Source organism: Strix uralensis, chromosome 3 (assembly GCF_047716275.1).
Source record: "Strix uralensis isolate ZFMK-TIS-50842 chromosome 3, bStrUra1, whole genome shotgun sequence".
NCBI classification, from domain to species: domain Eukaryota; kingdom Metazoa; phylum Chordata; class Aves; order Strigiformes; family Strigidae; genus Strix; species Strix uralensis.
In genome coordinates, this window is record NC_133974.1 from 124,287,650 (window position 1) to 124,304,714 (window position 17,065).

General features: G+C 40.5%; 1 protein-coding gene across 1 annotated transcript in view; it reads left to right on the forward strand.

Annotated features, from left to right (window-relative positions):
* The window catches only part of MRPS5 (mitochondrial ribosomal protein S5), a 65,894-nt gene that overhangs the window by 37,238 nt on the left and 11,591 nt on the right, over positions 1 to 17,065 (forward strand). Inside the window, exons 6-9 of the mRNA XM_074864262.1 lie at positions 7,360 to 7,450; positions 11,338 to 11,384; positions 12,473 to 12,530; positions 14,411 to 14,473. Coding sequence (XP_074720363.1) covers positions 7,360 to 7,450; positions 11,338 to 11,384; positions 12,473 to 12,530; positions 14,411 to 14,473 — 259 coding nt within the window. The remainder of the gene's footprint in view (positions 1 to 7,359; positions 7,451 to 11,337; positions 11,385 to 12,472; positions 12,531 to 14,410; positions 14,474 to 17,065) is intronic.

Here is a 17,065-nt window from a genome sequence, read left to right on the forward strand (position 1 = left end):
GGTGCCTAGAGATGATAGAAAATAAAATGAGCAGTAAACTTGCACTTACTGTCACAGTGGTTTGTTGCAATAGTACATGGGTTCAGTGCTTCTATACCTTATTCCATGTGCAGCTGTGCATATGTCTAGACTTCCCAAAAACAGCCTTTAAAGGATAGTATTATTGGAAAAAAAGCTGGTGATCATCCAATCATATGTAAGTCGATCATCTGATCCATTTACACACCAAATTCCCATTTAATAGTTTTTTAAGGACTACGTTGAGAATGATAAATGCAACAAAAATGAGTATTTACTTGACCATTAATGAGATGTCCTGAATTGCACCATATACTTTTTATGCATTCTTATTTTAACATGCAAAATTAATCTGTTGTTCTCAGGTTTAAAACCACATGTCCACAGTTTCATTTGAGATGCTGAAGAATCAGAAAAGCCTTCTCTTATTTTTTAGTTTCTCTTAATTTGGGAGTAGCTATACACACAGTAGATTGTTGTGGTGGGTTTTGGAAAACTGTTGTGGTGGGTTTTGTGAGTATGCTACTAAAAAGACTGGGTTCCCTTGCTAATAGAGATAAATTGCTTATTAAAGTGGTTTTTTTATAATGTAGAAACAGAAAAGCTAACTTGATTTTTCTCTGCTTGTAGAATAGAGTACAGACAAAGTCAGATTTTCATGTAAACTAGAGTTAAAGTTGTCATAGAGAAAAAGCTAGCTTGAGTGATTTTTTTTAAGGATCAGCAACAGGGACTGCATATTAGTTTTGTTTCTGGCTTTCCTATAGACCAGTGATTCTCAACCTATGGTCCACGGACCCCTGGGAGGCCACGATGTCATCACAGGGGATCCACGAAGGCTTAAAGCAGGGGTGGGAAACATCCAGCCCAGAAACACTTGGTCTGGTCCGCAGCAAGCACTGCGCCTCCTTTTCCCACAGCCCACTCCCCTCAATGCTCCTCTCATACTCAAGTCCCTCTCCCTGCACCCATCCCACCCACCCACCTGCCCTGACAGCTAGTATATTCAGTGCTAGTATGGTTGGTGGGACCCACTTTAACTAGGCATTTTTTCTCTTAAAGACATTTTCTTAACCCAGTGGCCTGCTTTAGGGCCACAACAGGGCTGAAGTCTGTTCCTCCAAGTGGTGCCCCTGGACCCATAAACAAAAACATATGGTGTCTGAACACAGACAAGCAAGGGGGGAGGTGAGAAGAGGTGAGATGCCTCAGAGTTGTATCATAGTATTGGCAGCTCATATCTGAGTCCTGATGTGCAAGACTTCATGCAAAACCTGTAATTTCTTAAAGCTGGCTTTTTCTGTCAAGTGAAGTTTGCTTGTTCTTCCCCTGTTTTCTGCAGACATTCAGCTGGATTCAAGCATGCTTGTTTTTTGATTGTCTGAGACCTATTTGGATGCAGCATTTACTTCAACTGTCATATGGCATTTTGGAGAAGCAAGACTGAAGAGAACAATTGGAAAAAAAGCAGTTTTCTGATCAGAGTCTGCACAACTTGCATCTGATGTTGTGCAGGGAGTGTTAGGTGTGCTTGTCACGGTCCGTTTGGATCACTCAGATTTGCTTACTAGGAAGGAAAACACACACATCAAGCAAGCACTCAGTCCCCTTTGTACTGACTAGCCTAAAATGTGAATTCACTAGCTTATCACTTAATTCGTGAGGTTTCTAACTCAGAAGTTCTCTAATCATAACTCGTTACTTGCAACTTGTAACTCGTTGCCAAACCAACAGTAAGAGTGCTCATTCTTGCTCCTCTTGTCATGGTGTGGGCACCCCCTGTATCACACTGGGAAGCACAAAAGTCTCAGCAGTCTGGCTGCTGTTGGATCCATTTCAAAATCGTTTGGGGTAAGCTGACATTTATACCATCCAGCTTGGAAGTTTGGTCTGTACCATTGCCATGAGTTAGGGGATTCTGAAGAAACTGCCAGACAATCAGTATGCAAGGAGGATGGCTGCAGGTGGCAGTGACTGCATAAGGACCTTTAGACCTTCCTGGCCTTGTGTTTGCCTATGTGTTGCTCTCACCTAATGGAGCTGCTCCCAGCTTACATCAGGCCTTAACATGAGCTGTGTGTTAACCAAAATCTGAGCAGGAGTAGAGTGAACAGTCACTATTCATAGCTGGAAAAGATTAGCAGAAGTTTCAAGGTTTATTTTCTTGCAGTTGAATGTCACCTGTACTTATTTAATCATCTGAATCCAGCCCGCAACAAATATCAATGGGGCAGTAGAAAAGACTGGTTGTATGGGAACTCTCATTCTTTTCTGGGACTGTTCAGGGATAGTGACACTAGGAACCACTGGGCTTTCTTTACCAAGCCATGGAGAATTGACTTGCCTTAGGAACAGTAGCTTTATGTTGGCATGTGGAAGGCAGGGGTTAAGTCAGAAATACAAAGGTTTGTTGGGTCAAAATAATACAAAGGACCTTGTCTTAAGTATTTCTGAATGTATTGTCACAAAGTGCATGCAACTGTAAGGAATATGAACACAGAAAAACGTTTTAACTGTATCACTCTATAATCATTTGTTCTGCATCCACTAAACAAATTGTCTAGGCACAGCAGGGGATTGTTAATAGAATATAAGGCCATAGTTTCAACTTTCCACAAAGTAGCAAAAAACCCACCCATACATGTTTGTTTTAAGACCACAGAGTTAATCTTTGTAGACTTGCTACTGTGACAAAAAAAAAATTCCTTAATACTAGATCTAAAACCTTTGTTTCTTTTTATAAGTAATTGGAAGTTATTGTTTTTGCAAAGGGTGCAGCAAAAAGAAAATGCTGCATGAAATTACAGTATCTGAGATCCATTGTTTGACATCCTTGACTGAAAAATTATATGGTATACAGAATAATCTACATCAAATGAGATGTTGGCTCCAAGTACTTTTGGGGTATTGGAGCTCTAGATTTTGCTTTTAGAACTACAGGGAAGTTTTCTGTTCCCTGGATGATACTGACAGTGTCTTTAGACTGACAATAAAAATTTCAGTCAGTTTTTAAGATAGCACCTGAAGCAATCTGTCACAGAAAAGAATGAGAGGTCAGAGCTGTGCACTAGAATTTATTTCTGATATTCTTGGAGTTCTCAAGAGTTTTGGCATGCCTTTAAAGTAGAGTTTAGGGATGCTAAACCCTAACCGATTCAACCAGTTCTGTTGATTAAATTATTAGATCTTGTTATCTCTTTTACCTGTCAGCCTGTATGGATGAAATAATCAGCATTTGGAACATTCATAAGCTTTTAAATGAATTATAATTCAGCATGATTATGGATCATCTTTTGAAAAGGAAACAAAGCCATTTCAGATGTAGTGTGGCTTTGAGCATGCATTATTGTGGGATTAATCCAAAAGATATATACTCAGATGTGAGCTGTAATATGAAGCCACATTTAGACACATACTGTGTTGGTAGGGCACTTGAGCTATGTTTTTTTTTTTTCCTAGTGAGTTATAAAAGTGAGAATTTCACACATGGACAGGGCAAAACTATCAGCACTAAACATGGTTTAGTCAATAGTTTCTCTGCAGATCGGGCTCATTACTAATTTGGATGAGAACTGCACTTTCAGAGCTGTGATGAGTCAGCCCATATGAAAAATACTTCAAGTATCTGGTCACAAACTTTCAGCTTTTTTGCTAAGTGAGGGGTAGAGGAGTACAAATTATTTTCTGTATTGCAGTTACAAAGACTCCACTTACTGTGCCTGTAGGGGATGGATGCACAGTGAACAGGATGGTTGGTTCTAATCTTCCTGCTTCTCAGAGGTTATAGCTACTGAATCAAATTCTTCAAGAGAGAGAAGTACTTTATTTATTCTACTGATGACCAAGGTGGAGAGAGTACTGACTGTTAGGTTGTGTGATAAAAGGCCTGTCTACACACACAGGAAGGAGCGCAGAGGTAGAGGAACCCAGGTAACATCCTGACAGCACTCCTCCCAGGACCATCACAGGAGAGCCATAACCACAGACCAGAGGAGCACAAAGGCAGGCAGGGGAACCAAAGTTACAGACTGAAAGAAACAGATGCCCTGTTTGGCTCCTCACGGGGCTGGGCTGGAGTAGCTTCAGTCCATCAGCATGGACTGATAAATTCACTAGCTAGCTGTTCCTTGAGAAGGCCACATCTTAGTAATCAGAGCAGAAAACAGGCTAATTTGCCACCTTCTGAAGCACTACCCTTGGCACTGCCCACCATTTGCATGCTTTTAGGGAAACCGTATGACACCCTTGTCACTTGTCAGCAGTGCTAGTTCTCCAGCTCTCCAGCTGGCTTGTGCAATTTCTGATTTTTAGGTACAGTAGGTTTAAGTTACAACTGGGAGATATTCTGTCACTGTGGTACAAATCTGCTTTGCCTTTGATGCTTTTCACAGAGAAGGCTGATATGGACATGATCTAGCTAACATGGGCTTGATTTTTGTCCACAAGTTTATTACTCAATTCTTTTGGGTAACTGGCTTCCCAAGCCTTCTAGCTATGTCTCTGAGCCTCTCTAGGCTCATTTGCATGGAAGTGCTTTTCTTTCAGCACTGCATCCTGCTCTCATTTTATCTCGTCTCACCTTGCACGTTAGAGGAGTACTGGGACCAGAGGTTCTTGTGCCACGAGGGGAGCAGCCTGTGCAGATACTCTCTTCTGCATAACACCAGCAAAAGAATAGCAGTGTCAAGACGGTGGCCTAGAAGTGGCAGGTTCCTAAAAATCATGACTAGAATATCATTTCTAGGAAGGAGGACTATCCAGGTGCAATCAGTTTGGTCTGTCATTCATTCTGTTTTTACAAGAACAAAACCTCTAGGGAAGTGTTGGGTTTTTACCTTTTTCTAACAGAGTGCAATAACTGCTAAGTACTTGAAATCATAATAACCTTTAGCAGCCTGTCTCTGACTGTAGCCAGTTTCTGCACTTTCAATTCTGCCTTTGAAACTGTTGTTTCATTTTGTATTTGAGAGATGCTGGTCTTCCCTCAGGTCTCAAAAGAAAGCTGTATTTGCATTATCACCACTGGATAATGGATGCAGGGAGACAGTCGATTTGAGGTACACTGTGATTAAGGTTGAGCATGCATCTGTTTTGAAATTTTTAAAATTGGTTTTAAATCTAGCTTGAGTGGCAATTTAGTAAATAGGGGTAATTGTCTTAGTTTCTGTCACTTTTCAGAGGTCATGCTGCTTTAAAAGTGGCACGTTGTTCATTGTGTATTAATTAATTCCAGTGCAGTTTAATGATAGGCCTTCTAAGCATTGCTGTGCGCACTCTAGAAGAGCGCTGCTTTCTTTGATGTGAGGAGGCATGGGGCTGTGGTGGGGAGAATTTAAGGACACTGTTGTTCTAGCAGTCATGGCTGCCTGTGTACATTATCAAGCTTGAAAGGCCTTCACAGCATTTCAGGAGAGATGAAATAGCACTGATTGTGATGGGTGACTGAACACATTTTCCTTCAGAGCTGCTCAGTAACAGCTGACAAGAACAGTTTTAGGAAGGCTTCTGGTGAAGCTCATTGTATGTGTCTTTATTGCCACCTTCTGGGAAGGGAGAAAAATAATTCTTGAGTAGATTTCTACAGACATCACGTCCTTTATTTTTGACAATACGCATGCTAACCTTTTTCTTGTACAAGTACATTCATATTGGTAACGGAAGATAAAAGTATGTGCAAAGCAAAAATATTATGCTCTTGATGCTCCCGGGGAGATCACTCTACTTCACTCTCTTTTCTTTCATCGTTATTTTGCATTTTCTGTAAATAGCCTATTTCCCCAAGCACTTCTGTCTTAGGGGGCTTGGTTTTTTAGCTTGTTCTTTTAAGCAATAAGATTGCAAAAAGAAAAATATCTTGGAATAAGCAATTAGTAAAGCTGATATTTCTTCAAAGTGCTCTCTAGAATATATATGCACCTTGAATTTAACAGCACCTTTACTTTAATGGAAAGCAAGGTGGAATTTTTCAGAAGCACTCATTCCTAATCTGTACCTAGTGATGTAAGTGGAATTTTTGGGGGTTGTTTTGGTTGTGCGTTTTTTCTTGAATTTCTGTAAGAATGTTTAAGCCATGACCAAGTATTTTGTAATAATCTACTTTCAGATGTATACTACAGCCAGACTAGATTACTGAAGAATTACATATATGGAAAAGAGGGGAGCACTGCTTAATTCATGTATTAACAATGCATGTTTAATTTAACTATTACTGTAATTTATGGAAATCATGTAGAGGCTTCAAGAAATTAGACCCTGTTGCATTTGAGAGGAAGGGCAGAAATGAACCATGAAGTAAATTGTATCTTTTGACTGATAATTCTGAGAGATATTGACACAGTCAAACAATATCCAGTATGGTATTTTATACGTATATATATTTTTATATGCTATATATTATCTTTTTATATAGTTTCTATGTTATATACAGTATATAAACTATATACTAAAATATATGTCTATATTTAAATACACATATATTTTAATATATAAACAAAACTAAGGAAAATAGAAGAGGAGCTAAATGGATAAAGCATCTCAGATGATATATTAGACCATTTAAGGTGGGAGACTATAAAGCAGTGATTTGCCTATAGTCAAGTAGGGGAGTATGTTGCAGAGGCAGAAGCAAATTTAGATTTCCAGAATGCTAACCATAAGGCTACCAGTCTCCCCAGTTGTTGTATCCCACCTACTCCAAATTAAATAGCATTCTTGCATCTCTGCTTGGATTTCTTGGAGAGTTTCTGTAAACCTTTCTATTTTGAGGAATGAAATACCATTTTCTTCTTCCCCTCTCTTAAATGAAGTCTTTTTAGCTGCTGTCATCTCAATAATGAGACTGCCTTCTGCAGTCTGCAAGTAGATTTCAATTCTAAATTTTAACCCATGTAAAGCCAAAACATGCCTTGAGCAATTCCTGAGAGTGCTTCTAAAATGAGTTAAAATGTGAGGGGACAGTGAGATATTAATGTCACTTTCAATTTTTTCCCATGTTTTTTCGTCGCGATTGAAGTCACACATGAAGCTAGTGGCATTAGAGCATTAGCTGTTGTGCAGCTAAACAGTTTTAATGAAACTGTACTGAAGTAACTTCTGTGTCTGAGTATAGATTTTTTGCAGCCTTTACATATTTGATGCCTTGAAACCAGTGTCCCACTGTAGGTGATGCCCACGGACAAAGACAGCATATGTTGTAAGGTTTCATCAGACCTCTAATTCCTTTTTTGGTAAACTGACTCTCTTAAAAAAACAAAAAACAAAAAAAAAAACCAAAAAAAACCCCACCCCAAAACAACAATTGAACTGTGCCATAACAAGATCCTTTGTGGTTTTTTTCTTCAGGTGAAAAATGTGTTTTGTATGAAGGCAAAGGAAGGCAGAAAAAAATCAATACGTGCCTTAGTGGCTATTGGAAATGGTAAAGGGGCTGCAGGTATGTCTGTTTTCTGTATGTAAATGATGCCAAATTAATCATTGTTTGTAATAGGACTTCAGGAGACATGGTGATTTAAAGAAAGTTTACCCTTTTTTCCACTGGCCAATATTGAAATACCTGTAAGAATTTTGAATTTCATTTATAAAAGTAAGCTTTATAATCAAATTATGTATGTATTCATTTGGACACTTTGTTTTATATAAAAAAAAGAAGTTGGGAAAAGTAGTAATATGTGATTAGTTTGGAGCATATATTATCCAGTGGCAAAAACATCTTTTGTTTAACTCTAGAGTGATAGAACTAACCACAGGTAGAACCTACCAGAAGGGATCATGTGTGCTTTCCTGTGCACTGTTCATTTTACTGTAGATACTGTTTATGTTTAAAAAAAAATCAAAGCCTGAAAGTATTCAACCATGCATATCTGCATGTTTCACCTAGCCTTAGGCACCTAGCCACAGAGTGTAGTTGTTTACTCTTGAGAGTAAAGAAAAAAAAAAAAGAAAAGAATCAGGCACCTGCAAATTCCAGGGGACCTGGAAACTCGAGCCCTTTGAGTCTGGTCTCATAGTGACTTCAGTGATCTGTGGCTTGACCCATTTGTAGGCTTTCTTCATTATGACTCTTTATAACAGTCTCTTCAGCAAGCAATTTGAAGTCTAACCATGGAAATGCTGTCTACGGCATAAAATAAAAAGGATGTGTGGTGGGGTTTTGGTAGCAGGGGAGGGGGCCTCAGAAGTAGCCCCTATGAGAAGCTTCTCGAAGCTCCCCCAGCTCCAAGCTGGACCCACCTCTGGCCAAGGCTGGGCCAGTTAGCGATGGTGGCTGCACCCCTGTGATAACGTATTTAAGAACAGGAACCTGGGAGGAGGAGTTGGAGTTTTGAGGAGGGGTTGTGAAGGAGACACCTCTGCAAACACTGAGGTCAGTGGAAGAAAGAAGGAAGAAGAGAAGGAGGTGTTCCAGAGCAGAGACTCCCCTGTAGCCCATTGTGTGAGGGCAGGCTGTGCCCCTGCACCCATGGAGGTCACTGGTGGAGCAGATGCCCTCCTGCAGCCCGTCGAGGACCCCACACCAGAGGAGGTGGCTGCACCCAAAGAAGGCCAGGATTCTGAGGGAAGTCCGCGCTGGAGCAATCTGTTCCTGAAGGACTGCAGCCTGTGGGAAGGACCCATGCTGGAGCAGGGGAAGAGTGTGAGGAGTCCTCCCCTTGAGGAGGAAGAAGCAGTAGAGACAACGGGTGATGGACTGACTGCAACCTCCATCCCCTTCACCCCTGTGCTGCTGGCAGGGAGGAGGTAGAGAAATTAGGAGCAAAGCTGAGCCCAGGAAGAAGGGAGGGGTGGGGGGGAAGGTGCTTTTAAGATGTGGTTGTATTTCTCACTGTCCTACTCTGATTGTTTAAGTACTGGTGGTGGTGGTGTTCAAATTAAATTGCTGTTTCTTTCCCCAGTGGAATCTTGCCTATGACCATAATGGGTGAGTCATCCCTCCCTGCCCTTGTCTTGATCCCCAAGCCTTTTGTTTTATTTTTTCCTCCCTATCCCTGAGGGGGAAGTAGTAAACTGTGTGGTGCTTAGTTGCCCTCTGGGCTTAAAGCACAACAGACAAATCAAAAGAAATATAAAATTATGAGGGATCTTATAATACAAGCTGTGAAAAGAGACCTTTTTCCTTTTCTTCTTCAGCAGGAGAAAGAATACTGGTTAGAGGCATTCAGTTTAGTTGTTTTTTCTTGTAACAGAACTCTAAGCAGGGTAGTGATGACCAAGCTATCTCTAGAAGCAATCAAACCATCTCAGTGCAGCATCTAACTTGGATTAAATAACCCTATATCCCAGCATAAAGGCACTATGCAGCTACCCTGTAAAGCAATGAGTTTCTTGCTTGTTTCCAGTTCTGTTGAGGAGATAGTGTTTATCTTTCGCTCAGTTCTCAGATACCAGGAGTTAAAGAGCTTTTTTCATTGCAGGATTAAGTTTTATTTAAGAAGCACTCTGTGCTAAATTTTTCTCCATAAGGAGATTGTTCTCATGCATTCTCTGGTGGATACAAACCGATGTATATTAAAATTCTGTTAGGCCCCAAATAGACTTAGAGATAAGACAGCTGTACAGAATTAAAAGAAGAATCAGCTAAAAAAATAGAAAATTAATAACTGTGAAGTAAATAATCCAAATAATATAATCCAAATAATAGAGAATTCCTACCTGTATCAGGAGGCAAGAATATGGCATATATTATATTGTGTATATAGTGTACAGGAAATTGCATTTGCATTGCTATATGACTCTAGTAAAGAAAATCCTGCTTTCAGTATATATGCAGAGCATCCAACTTTTGGCCATAAATAGTCTCCTTTTATTATGAGCTGAATAGATATCTCTGATGATGGGCTGTATGTGGAAGCTTTAATAAGACAACTCTATTTCCAGTCAACTGTAGTTTTGCAGAACTTCATTTATGTGAAAGATTCAAGTCCAAAGCTGTTCCTCAATTTTAATTGCAGTTTGGAGGGGAGGAAAATTTATATGTAGAGGAAGGTGTAGTTCTCCAACAGAAAGATATGTTACTCTGAAAAATTCTTCCTACCTCCTCTCTGAAAAGCTTTTTCATGAAATATGTTATCACTTTAATCCATATGCACTGAATGATTGAATTGAGGTTGCCCAGGTGACCTCATTTTTGGCATTTTCTAATCTATTGTGTCACTTCACAGTATTAATACATTGCTGTTGTGCTCTGTGCGTGGGTTTGAAAGAATAACACAGTTTCCTTGCATTTTCTTGTGCAGGAGTTAGAAATGACAGAGACTTCTGGGTGCGTGCATGGGGAAAGCTGTCTCGAGAGGGAGCTGATAGCAGACACTACCCTTCACTGTCTGCTTCTTCCACAGCACCACAATAGTCAGGATGGTATTTCTTTCCTAGATCTTTTCCAGCCCATTTCTCCTGTAATGTCTGCATGAAATTAGTGAGTCGGTGTTGGCCAGTGGGTCCAATCCCATTATTTTTTGAATTAGACTTTTAGATACAGGTGACCTACAGCCCCAGCTGACACAACAGATACATCAAAGGACCAAAAAAGATCTGCTGATTTGAAGTTAAATAATTTTAATTCAATCTAACTTGACATTGTTGGACTACAGAGTCTGTAAAAACGGTTGTCACGTCCTCTTATTCATTCCATAGTCAGTTGCTGCCCTGCTCTGAGCTGACTGCAAATACTCTGGGACTGCTGTGAAATCTCTTCATTGCTACAACAGTTGACCTGATAAATAGGAGTAGGTCTGAGGGTTCAGAGAGAATTAGGTAACAGTTTGTAAACTGGCAGTCTGTTTTTCCTCTGTTCTACAGGCATACATTTTTTGCAAATGCACTGTTCTGCTAAGCCTGGTTTTCATATTCTCTATTTCACTAATAGAAACCCGGTCTCCTTCTTTGCTCCTAGGGTCTTGGAGCTACTCTTTGTACAGACGTAATTGATATATCTGCATCAGCTTCCTTTTTTTTCTTTGTTCCCTTCTTTCTTTTTAATCAGAAGACTGGACTTTTTTTTGCCTGAAGCCATCACCACTATTCAGTTGTTTGGAACAAGTTTGGACAAATACACAAAAGAAATAACTTAAGCCTTATTTGTTTTCATTTGACAACAGGCAATTGGCATCCAATTGTTAGGTATTCATAACTCCTAAACTGTTTACTTTCTGTGGTTTCTGTGGTTTTCTCTGGACCATTTTCTGAGTATGATCTGTGCAATGGAGTGGAAATAACAGATACTAAAAGTGTTTGTGAAGTTCTCTGGTTTTTTTCCCCTTTGCTTCCTGAAGGTCCTGCCTCATCTATTTCCCAGTAATAAAATTACTCTCTTCTGTCTTGCAGGTTTTGCAATGGGGAAAGCAGGTGACAGGATGAACGCTTTACGAAAAGTATGTTGACTGAATTGTTGCTTGATGACAAGCACAAATAATTTGTACCTACACTTTTTTTTAGTAATCTATATTTTGTAGTCTATGCAAAGAAGTAAGTCCATGTACATGATTTGTCCATCTTGATACAAATAATCATAGACTCATTTAGGTTGGAAAAGACCTTAAGATTGAGTCCAACCATAAACCTAACGCTGCCAAGGCCACCACTAAACCATGTCCCTAAGTGCCACATCTACACATCTTTTAAATATCTGCAGGGGTGGTGACTCAACCGCTTCCCTGGGCAGCCTGTTCCAATGCTTGAGAACCCTTTCAGAGAAGAAATTTTTCCTAATGTCCAATCTGAACCTCCCCTGGCACAACTTGAGGCTGTTTCCTCTCATCCTACCACTTGTTACTTGGGAGAAGAGACCTACACCCACCTCACTCCATCCTCCTTTCAGGTAGTTGTAGAGGGCGATGAGGTCTCCCCTCAGTCTTGTCTTCTCCAGGCTAAACAACCGCAGTTCCCTCAGCCACTCCTCATAAGACTTGTGGTCTAGACCCCTTACCAGCACTGTTCCTCTTTGGACACACGTAATGAGGTTGCCTTGCAATGAGATTCCATTAATGCACTCTTTATTTTCTTTCTGCTCCCTTTTCTGTGGCATATACCTATCCCTACCTGTTCCAATATCTATATAGCATACGATCTGCTTGTACGGTTAGCATGTACAAATTTTTCTCTTGCACATGCATAATTACCTTAAGACTCCTCTAGGCTTCAAAATGTTACTTATCTGTCTACATCGATCTAGTTTGTATGCTCAACTAAGCTATCAAAGTAGCAATTCTAAAATACACAAAGTTTATTAATGGTGTTACCATATTGAAAAATCTTTTAAATATTAAATCTGTCAGGAGAAAGCAGTTCTTTAAAGAGGACGTTTTCATTTCCATAAAATAAATGGCTTAGATGTGGCAAACCTAAACCTTCCAAAGTTTTCTTTCTTGAATTTTTTCTGTCTAGTTGACTGAACAATGGTAAATTTCAAATACTTTTCAGAAAAATTCAAGAAAAAATGTTTTCTTCTTTTATTCCCTAGGCAAAGAATAAAGCAATACGCTGCTTACATTTTATAGAGATGTATCAGAACCACACAAGTAAGTATTATGATTTTTTTTTTTTTAGACTCATTCTTTAACTTTCGGTAAGCACTGAATGTACCAACAGGAACTGGTTGCGGCTAGTTACAAAGTGTAAAAAGACATTAACAAACCTTTCAGATCTGATGCATTGTGTTATTCTTCGTGCATTGTTTTGATTCTTCAGCGTGCTGTGTGAAATCTTAGCCACAGACTGTTTTAGCTAGACAGTGGTAATGTCAGAGTACATAATCTGTCAGTCCCTGTGCAAAATAATTTACCATTACCAGGAATGAATATGTGGTTTACTCTTTACTTTCACTCAGGTTTGCATCAACAGTTGTAGGAAGGTCCATGAAGAAAAGTTAAAATTATATAATACAAGATTTTGTTGTTAAAATATTGAGATATTTATCTCTTTTCTAGTCTCCTGCCTTTGCCGTGAAAGATGGGAACAGACTTTTTAGTAGGGCCTGTTGCAATAAGACAAGGGGTAATGGTTTTAAACTAAAAGAGGGTATATTTAGACTAGATATAAGGAAGATATTTTTTACAATGAGGTGGTTAAACAATGGATCGGGTTGCCCAGAGAGGTGGTAGGTGCCCCATCCCTGGAGACATTCAAGGTCAGGTGTGACGGGGCTCTCAGCCACCAAATCTAGTTGAAGATGTCCCTGCTTATTGCAGGGGGGGTGGACTAGATAACCTACAAAGGTCCCTTCCAACCCAAACTATTTGATTCTGTGATTCTGTGTTTAAAATTTAGATGCTTAATGCATAGTATTTCAGGCTCTTTAAAAATGGGGGCAGGAGAAGGGGGTAGTAGCAAGATTAAATATCTGCTGGCACAGTTTGAGTTAAGGAAGTAGGCTAATGTCTGAGCATCTCTTCTCTACAGTGAACTCCTCTGTGCTTTTCCCCTTTGTATGTGAGAGATGATTCCCTGTTGACTCAATCCATGTATGCTGACAAAGCCCAGCAGCCGGGGAGAACGTGGGCAGGAGAAGTCAGTCTGATGTTTCATGGTAGCTTTTTGTTAATTCAATTTAATACCATACAAGTCCTCTCTGATGTCGGATGTGGTACCAGTATACCAAAGATTCAGTTACCTTCCAGAAAAATTTTGAAAGATAGTACTTTACAGAGTATATGAATATTTAACCAAGTCATTGTGTAGATAAATATTCAGTATAATAAAACTTCAGCTTACAAATATAAAACTGCAGTTATCCTCATGAGTCTATTTCTTGAACATTATTATTTCACACACAGATTGGGGATTTAAATAAAAACTGGTGGTGTTTCCACAGTGCTTTCCCTTCTACTTAACATAGAGGTCCTCTGAGCCATCTTGACTGCAGTGCTAGAATCCACTATGCAGAGACTGAGCCACTGAATCAAATGTATATAAATGTATATAACAGCCACCCACCAGAGGATATGAGTTTGGGCTTCCTTTTGAAGCAGAGAAAAGCAGGAAGACTGGAATGGTAATATTCTGTGTGGAACATCCAAGAATGCTGAAGCCTATGGGGAAATCTTAGGTTAAAATCGGAATTGTTAGAAAAATCTGAGTATGAGGGAGAAGGTTAAGTTGTATCACATGAGCTCACTTCAAAGCTAAATGAGGATTATTGGAGGCATACACCTGTCATATTTTTCAAGTGAAGCTTGGTTTTGTTTACAATAGTAACATAGTATTTACAGATGTGTAAACATTCCTAATCTATTCCAGAAATTTACCTAGATTAACTCATCTCTTTGAAGAACTCAGAGGAGAGTAAAACAAACTTCTCGTTCACAGTTCTGAAAAAGAAAGGTAGTCCTTAAATGTGCTGAGCTAAAGCTTTTCTAGAAGGAAGAATTTAGCTGTAATGCCTTTCTGTCCTCTCCTCCAGTTTACCATGACATTACAGTGAAATTTAAAAGTACGACCATCCGCATGAAGAAACAAAACAAAGGTAATTAAAGCTGCTTGGAAATTTTGAAGTTTTATTAATTACTGGCTGGTATTTATTTGATGAAGTTAAATTTGTGCAATGTCTATTTATTTCAGAGATGGATCATTTGGTGCTAGTCTACCATGTTTTAAATGTTGAAGATGATCAATTCTTTTTCATTAGAAATACCTACTGTTGATGACATGGCTTTGTTATTGTAAATCAGGATTTGTCTCTCTTACACTGGTGGGAGCCCTATTCTTGGTGTTCTTTCATGCTTCCTAAGTGTAGTTTGTTTGGCTCTAAATTACCTAAATGTGGAAAAGTCTAATGTATTAGTATAGATGTTGGAGGCAAGGCCTTTAGAAGAACCCTGCAGGTTTTTATTCCCACCATATGCCGCTGTCGGAGTCACCATTAGCTGGGGTCCTTATTTCTCCGTGCGGGAACAGAAACGATGCAACACCAATCTGATGATCAGGTCGTCCATCTTTTTTTATTTTTCCTTTTCTGGTTACATTTATATTCTACTAAGTTCCGTACACGCACTCATCTATCTTCTAATAGGCTACAGGTCATCTACACGCGCTGTTCACGTGCCTCTACAAGCATTTGCATTGGTTAATTGCAATTAGCACGTAAAGCCCAAAACTTGCCAAAACTCCCTTATCTCATACCCTGTTTTGCTCAGACTTGTGTGCTTTTGCTGACCACAGGTGTTTCTCACTTATCTGCTATCTTGTGTGTTTTTGCCAGCCTTATTTTGCTGGCCTTGTCTTCGTCCTTGCATTCTTCTGTCTGCACTAACTTTCTCCCAGCGCAGCCCAGACTCCTACATGCCCCATACATTTGGAGAACTGATAGCCTCATTCCGTTATTTTTCAGTGATTTTTCTTTTTTTTTTTTTTTTAAATTATTGTTTTCAAGACAAGATTCAGAGGTAATTTAGTATGCAGTAGTGGGACTGCTTCAAGTGGGAATCACGAGTGCAAGCTGGATCTGTGTGCCTGTCCCTCCTAAGCCCATACTGGGATAGCATGGGCTGATGTGCTCCCTCAACTGCCTTGGACTACCTGTGGTCATGAGCTGGAGCCAGGACAGCATCCAGCCTGCTACTTTGAGACCATTACTGCTTTATTTTCCCTAAAATCAAGAGCTTCCAGCAGGGAAACTAGAGGGATTATCTACCCTGGCTTGTTGTCCTACGCCATACCAGCACAAAGACCATCTCATAGTTACACAGTGGTAGTGTTTTCATTTCTCCACCTTTGCAACCTCTTCTTCACTTTCATAGCACTTGTAGTACAGGCAGATGCTTCTTTAGACTCCTGTAGGTTGAATGGGAGTAGTAGTGAGTCCATGCCTGTTACCTCTCAGTTCACAGGTTTGGTCTTCCACAAAGCTAGTGTTAAGTGATATTAGATGTGCAGCTGCCTCCTCTAGCCACTTCAGTCCAGGACCCTCCTGCCCAACCCCTGGAGCCCTGCCCAGTACCTAGGGCCTCTGCCCAGGCCAAGGGATGTGGCTGTTACTTTCCCGTTTGCAGGTTCAACCAGCAGCAGAGCTGACTATGCATCCCAGACACACAGACACACACGGGATACTGACACAGCTGGCCACAGACAAGGTGCTGCCTTCAACAGCACATACGTACAGGACTCGCATAAACACAGACAGTCAAGTCCGTTCCTCCTCTCTGGCTGGCAGACATAGAAGATCACTAGTGCAGGCACACAGAGCAGTTTCCAGGTTCACAAGCACACACACATTTGTGGAACCCTCAAGTACCAGCACGGCCTCTCTGTGCACCCACCACCTCTGCCTAAATTCTGAGCCCTCTTACCCACTTCACAGGTCCTCTACTTGCCAGCTGGTGTATGCACTCCCACACTTGTTCCTCATGCACTTCACATTCACAAGTTCCCCTGGGTATACAGGCATGGACTCCCTGCCCACCTGATACCCCAGTCCAGACCTGAGCCCCCCTACTCACTGGCTAGTCCAGCTTAAAGTTTGCTAGTGAAAACACACGCATGCCTCACACACACCAGGACTGGGGAAGGTAGAGATGCTTGGCACACCCCAGCAGCCACCACCAGGCAGACAGGCTGTTACTTGTGGTCCTGCTCCAACCGCTGTCAATTCTCACACCCCTCCCAGTCTGGGTCTCCCCTGGTTTACAGTCTTAGCAGTTGCAAAGTGCAGGTTGATCTTCCTAAAAGTGATACCTGGGTTACTGGTAATGTTTGTTTCTTGTTATTGTCTCTACCTTTGTTTTCTCAGGTCTGTGTTTCTGTATATTTTCTTTCTGGTTTCCTCTTTTTCCCCTCAGTTTCCCAGTTGACAAGGTCCCCAGTCAGATAACCTCACTAGAATGAACATTCTCACAATCTCACATTGTAATGGTTTAGCCTCTGCCGGGGTCTGAGACCACGCGGCCGCTGCCCCTCCCCCACAAAGGAGTGAAATACAAAGCCCCAAGACTGAAATAAGGAAAGGTTTAATACAACAGTGCAATAGCAACACAACAAATAACAACAATAACAATAACAGTAATAGTGATAGCAATGAACAGAGCAAAATAGCTACCAAATACAGCAGTTTGAAGCACGA